Raw genomic sequence first — 5874 nt, forward strand, 5'->3', positions numbered from 1 at the left:
TATTCTCCACTAAGTAGCATTGAGCATTGCGGCTGAGGTCAGATACCCTCGCAGGAAGAAGCCCTGACACGAGGGGGAGCCATTCCATCTTCAACCTGGCAGAGAGAATGAAGCCGGGGTAATCCAGCCTCTAAACTCCCCAAGGGCAGAAAATCAGGAGACAGGGAGAGGTGAGAGTGTGGAAGCCACAGGTGGTGGTTTAACGTCCAGAGCTGGAACGAGGAGCTCACTGCCAGTCTGGAACAGAGTTCCGTCTGAAGCGGGAAGGGTGCTGTTTGGATATGGGGAGCGGGAGCCTAAAGGTACACAATGTGTCTCCAATACAAGGCTCACCGCTGTGAGATGACTGACCCTTCAGGGCTGTGGACGATACCGTCTGACCAAGGACTACGGCCCTCCAGAGAATGCTATGGGTCTAGCTGGTTCTAATAGAAGTAGCCTGAGTTCTGACCTAGGGTGGAGTTCTAAGAAGTGGGGAGGCAGAAAGAAGGGCCATCAGGGTATAAGTAGCTTACAGAGAGGCCAGTAGTAACCTGTCCCCTTGATAGATGCCAGAGATAATTCAGTCTCATGTCCCCTGGACCACAAAGACACAGAGAGAGTCAGTGTTCTAATTAGATGATTTTTATTGTAGCTGCTCGGAGGGGGGTTGGCAAGAACCACGGACTCAGTTGGCTTCCAAGATCTGCTGAACCCAGGGCATGAGGGCTGTGACTCGGGAATACACAGCAGGAGTGGAAGTGGAACAGACACCACTGCCCCAGGACACAATGCCTGCCAGGGTCCAGACTCCATCTTTCTGGCAGACGAGGGGGCCACCGGAGTCACCCTGCAGAGAAAGGTAAAGGACTTGTCTGCGAGCCTGTCGAGGGTACCTGCACCTGGTGAGGTGCGAGGCAAAGTGCAGGGCAGTTCCTTGGGGTTCACGGACAGCCCCAGCTGTGCTCCTGTACTGCTGGAGGGGACCTACACCCATATCTTCCCTCTGTGAGGAAGAGACACACACAGCTCACAGGGCTGGGGACAAGTATGCGCAGTGGGTTCCGTATGCGCAGTACAGCGCCGGTCTGGGCAGAGGTGCCTCCTAGGAGTGTCTCTTAGCCTTAGCCCATCCTCTTCCGGGCCCTGTGCTCCCCGCTAGCCTGACCAGGTTACGCAGTCTATGAGTGGGTCGGGAGAGGGAGGCTGTACCATGCAGGAAGAGACGCCGCTAGCGCCTGCGCAGATCATCACATCGGTGATCTTGGAACCCCAGGACTTCTTGCAGTCAGCCTCGGACACGATGGGCAGGGCGGCCTGCTGCAGCTTCTCAGGGGTCTTGAGGGCTGCAGGGATAGAGGGAATGGAGTCAGGGTCCCTAGGCCTCCCAGGCTACTGGATATCACCATGGGTCCTTTCAGGCAGGAGAGCCTCTGTCAGATTCTACCACAGGCGGGGCCTGGACCTTGAGGCCATGGGTAGTGGGTGTGTAAGATTTCTTTCAAGAGAGCATGGCTCACACCCTGCTGGAGTCTTAAGAGACCCATGATGGGACTCAGGGAAAATTCCTCCTGCTGAGCAGAGGGGTTCCTTTAGGCCCCATTTTATCAGCAACCCTTTGTTTGTGTTGGATGAGTTTTACATTTGTCTTAATTGACACATAATTGTTAATTTGATAAATTGCTAGTTAATAAAAAAAATTTTAGATGGTGTGTTATTATGTAGCTCTGGCTGGCCTGGAACCCATGGGCTCTGCCTGCTTTTGCCTCCCAAGTACTGGGGATTAAGGTGTGCCACTCTGCCTAGCTTTAATGAACAGATTTCAATTAAGAAATGGAAAGATGGGGCTGGAGAGGTGGCTCAGTGGTTAAGAGCTCTGACTGCTCTTCCAGAGGTCCTGAGTTCAAATCCCAGCAACCACATGGTGGCTCACAGCCATCTGTAATGGGACCTGATGTCCTCTTCTGGTGTGTCTAAAGATAGCTATAGCGTGTACTCATATAAAAATAAATTTAATTATTCTTTTTAAAAGAAGGAAGACAGGGGACTGGAGAGATGGCTCAGTGGTTAAGAGCACCAACTGCTCTTCCAGAGGTCCTGAGTTCAAATCCCAGCAACCATGGGGTGGCTCACAACCATCTGTAATGGGATCTGATGCCTTCTTCTTGTGGGTCATAAGAGAGCTATGATGTACTTACATATGATAAATAAATAGGGTTGGGGATTTAGCTCAGCGGTAGAGCGCTTGCCTAGGAAGCGCAAGGCCCTGGGTTCGGTCCCCAGCTCCGGGAAAAAAAAAAAAAAAAAAAAAAAAAAAAAAAAGAAATAAATAAATTTTTAAAAAAGGAAGACAGACAGTGGGGGGTCACTGCCACCTGGGCGGTCTGACCCAAGAACAGCTCCCACTGGGGCAAGGCCACACTCACCATTGTATTTGGTCTTGCCCCAGCCAGTGGTGGCGCACACAGTGCCGGGCGGGAAGTCATCATCGACGTTGGGTAGACACACGGCAGACACAGTCTCAGAGAACTGGGCAGGAGTGGCCAGCTTCAGCAGAGTGATATCATTGCGTATAGTGAACATATTGAACTTGGGGTTCTTAAAGACCTGTGGGGACAAGAAGCTCAACTAAGGCTTGGGGGGACCTGGGCTCTGCCAAGTCGCAGGGGACACACTGTCCATTCCTTTTGGCCCCATCAGAAAGATAGACCCAGAAAGAGACTTCTCAGACCAGTCCCAGCTCTACCGTGCTCCTGTCCTTTAAGGAGCCAAGGGCGTCTCCTTCCTGGGCTTGCTTCCCCAGCTTGTGGGCTGAGCCCCTCACCCATCCAGCAGCCTGTGTACCTGTGCGATCTTCAGGACCTGGATGTTCTCTTCGTCGGAGCCCTGGTCAAACTCTCCAGCTACCACCACATCGGAGGTCCTAGGTATTGAGACACACAGGGGTGAAGATGAGGAATGAGTCTGACCCCTTCCCCATCCCCAAATAAAGCTGGAAGCGGAACCCCAACACAGTCTGGGACTCACTTGACCCCGCAGTGGGCAGCAGTGACCACCCAGTCCTCGCTGATGAGGGAGCCCCCGCAGAAATGGAAGCCAGTTTTATCCTGGGGAGGACGAAAAGGAATGTTAGCGGCTCCCACCTTGACAGCACCCCACTACAGTACAGGCACTCATGTTCCCAGAATCCTCCTCTCACCTGCAGCGACACCTGCCAGGGCCAGGAGCCAGGAATAGCATCCTCTCCGTTGACGATCCTGGACAGGCCAGTCAGCACGGGTTGGATGGCAGGGACTCCACAGCCTGGGAAGGTAATAGTAGCCATGTTGTAGAATGCTTCAGCCGACTCCGGACCCCACTGAGACCACACCACCTCCCCTGGAAACATCTGGCTCCCCTTAAACCTCTTGGCTCAGGGGTCTCTCACACGGAGCCTGCTGACCCTGGTTATCTTTCCAGGGATGAAGAGAGGCACAGCTGCCCCCATCCATGTGTGTCACAAGAGAAGGAGCAGAAAACGAACTGGACCAACAGGCTGTCTGGTTCAACCTCCAGGCTGGCCATTTCTGTGGCACTTGCCTATTTCGATAGCTAGACAGGGTTTCTCTGTGTAACCCTGGCTGTCCTGGATCTCACTCTGGAGACCAGGCTGGCTTCAAACTCTAAGATCCCCTGCCTCTGCCTCCCAGTGCTGGGATTAAAGGGGGGGGACATCACTACCGCCTAGCTTTGTTCCTTAATTAAAAAAAAAAAAAATTAGACTTTGTTCCACGTGCGTTGGTGTACTTCTTTGACCTCAACGCTCAGGAGACAGGCGGAGAGATCTCTGAGTTTAAGGCCAGCCTGATTTACATAGAGAGATCCAGGCCAGAAAGGGCTACATAGTGAGGCCCTGTCTCAATTTAAAAAAGAAAGAAAGAAAAGAAAGAGAAGAGGAAGAGAGGGGGGACTTTGAATCTACGCCATGAAAGAACTCATCACAGAAGAGAGAGCAGAAGGAGTGGTCAGGCGTCTCGGACATGCCAGGACACGGTTGCTACAGTGGCTGACGGACGTTCACAGCTTGGTTGTCCAGTGGCCCCTGCGACCAGCCTCTCTCCTTTGGAAGTCCTCTGACCGGCTCAAGGGCTTAGCGTCTGCCTCTCTTGAGCACAGAGACTAGGAAACGGACAAGATTCTCCACTGATGACTGAAATACCTCGTAAAGTCACAAGCAACTATTTTTATACCAGCCACAAAATGAGAAACGGGAGTGACGTGTTCTCACAGCGGAGTGTGTTTAAGTGAGTGAGCTGGGTTTCCATGGCGACGTGGCTGGATCTCCCACTTTATGAGTGGAAAAAGAGCATATTGTAAAACTGACACAGACGACTACTGTGTATGTAATTTTAAGGCTCTTTGCTTATGGATGTATAAATATGCAGTGTATTTGTGTGAGCCTGAAGAGAGATGACTCAACAGGACAAGGGAGGGAGCTCAGCCGAATCTGGGTTACCACTCTTAACGGAGCGTCTGCGGCTGGATTAGTGGCAAATGCCTGCAGTCACAGATGTTCTGAAGGCTGAAGCAGGAGAATGGCTTGAGCCCAGGAGTTGCAGGTTGAGCAACTGGGTAAGACGGTGTTTCAGGATAAAGCCAGCAACAGCAATAAAAAAAAAATGGGGGTTGGGGATTTAGCTCAGTGGTAGAGCGCTTGCCTAGCAAACGCAAGGCCCTGGGTTCAGTACCCAGCTCCGAAAAAAAGAAAAAGAAAAAAAAAATGGCAGTGGGACAAGGGATGCCTGTGAAATTGATTGTGGGGGACACAGGCCTGCAATCCTAGCATAGGGGAGACAGAAGCAGAAGGACCAGGATGCACTGCAAGAGACCCCATCTCTGCAAGAAGCAACTGTTTCCCAAACGCTAGGACTACAGGCGTGTACCCAACCTCTAACTAATCTCCCCACCCTTTAAAAAGATTTATTTACTTATTAGATATGAGTACACTTTAGCTGTCTTCAGACACACCAGAAGAGGGCATCAGATCTCATTACAGGTCGTTGTGAGCCACCATGTGGTAGCTGGGATTTGAACTCAGGACCTCTGGAAGAGCAGTCATTGCTCTTAACCACTGAGCCATCTCTCCAGCCCCTCCCCTTTTGTCTTTCATGTTTATATAAATGGAAAGCAAAATAGTAAACTGGAGGTGGTAGCGTGAGTCTTTAACCCACTCAGGAGGCCTCGGCAAGAGGCTTGCTCTAAGTCTGAACCTGCCTGGGCTACACAATAAACTCTGGGCTAACCTGGGCTACAGAGTGCGATCCTGTCTCGAACAATAAAACATAAAAGCAAGCAACAGAAAGAAAGCGAAATCCTTAGCATCTGCCAGGCGGCTCCTGCTGGGCTACCCCACCTCAGCTACATCTGGATCTACAGACCACAGCTGGACCCAGGCATGTCTTTTCGCTCCTGAAGCAGGGCATAAGCCCAGAAAGTCCCAGGAGGACCCTGTCCTCCCTGAGGCTTCAGGGTACTGGTCCTTAGATGAGATTCAAACAGGAAGGACAGGGGATCAGCTAGTTCAGGATAACCCCTCTGCTCTCTCCCCCTCTGATGGTGCCTGGCTGGGTCAGCTGAGCCCCAGCACTTACCAAAGGTGGCCCCCACAAGGGCAAAGCAGGACACGAGCCAAAGGAATGCCATGGTGCTGGTCAAGGGAGTGAGTGAAGCTTGCCTACTCTGAGGCTCTTTTTATGTCCCCTAGGGTCCTCAAGCCCTGCCCAATCCCCATGACCCTGTCCAACCAGGAAGGTCCGAGAGCCCTCCTCCCTGTTATCCAGAGACCTTGGATGCAAGTGGGGGCCAAGTGCCTTATCACAGTCTTGCTTGGCTCTTGGCCTGTAATGCCCAGGCCAT

At 52.0% G+C, this 5874-nt stretch overlaps 1 protein-coding gene across 2 annotated transcripts; it reads right to left on the bottom strand.

Annotated features, from left to right (window-relative positions):
• Positions 1 to 608: 608 nt before the first annotated feature.
• Positions 609 to 3526, bottom strand: LOC116886195 (chymotrypsinogen B). 2 transcript variants are annotated; one of them, XM_032887573.1, is made up of 7 exons: positions 3407 to 3526; positions 3179 to 3282; positions 3007 to 3086; positions 2824 to 2902; positions 2406 to 2586; positions 1192 to 1325; positions 609 to 829 (listed from the first exon to the last, which is right to left on the bottom strand). In XM_032887573.1, exons 1-7 carry the CDS (start codon positions 3468 to 3470, stop codon positions 668 to 670), a joined length of 804 nt encoding a protein of 267 aa, XP_032743464.1. In that variant the 5' UTR covers positions 3471 to 3526; the 3' UTR covers positions 609 to 667. The 2 variants fall into 2 exon arrangements, with proteins under 2 accessions (XP_032743464.1, XP_032743463.1); XM_032887572.1 differs by having other exon boundaries at positions 3179 to 3487.
• Positions 3527 to 5874: the final 2348 nt, after the last annotated feature.

This window comes from Rattus rattus, chromosome 17 (assembly GCF_011064425.1).
Source record: "Rattus rattus isolate New Zealand chromosome 17, Rrattus_CSIRO_v1, whole genome shotgun sequence".
Lineage (NCBI taxonomy): Eukaryota > Metazoa > Chordata > Mammalia > Rodentia > Muridae > Rattus > Rattus rattus.

What these genes read in the sequence shown, in the direction of transcription:
- LOC116886195 (XM_032887572.1), bottom strand. Translation starts at nt 3,367, where the DNA reads ATGTTTCCAGGGGAGGTGGTGTGGTCTCAGTGGGGTCCGGAGTCGGCT. An exon ending in AGGTCCTGAAGATCGCACAG is followed by an intron (nt 2,587 to 2,823) that starts GTACACAGGCTG and finishes TTGTCCCCACAG; the next exon opens with GTCTTTAAGAACCCCAAGTT. An exon ending in GCGGCGTCTCTTCCTGCATG is followed by an intron (nt 830 to 1,191) that starts GTACAGCCTCCC and finishes CTTTCTCTGCAG; the next exon opens with GGTGACTCCGGTGGCCCCCT.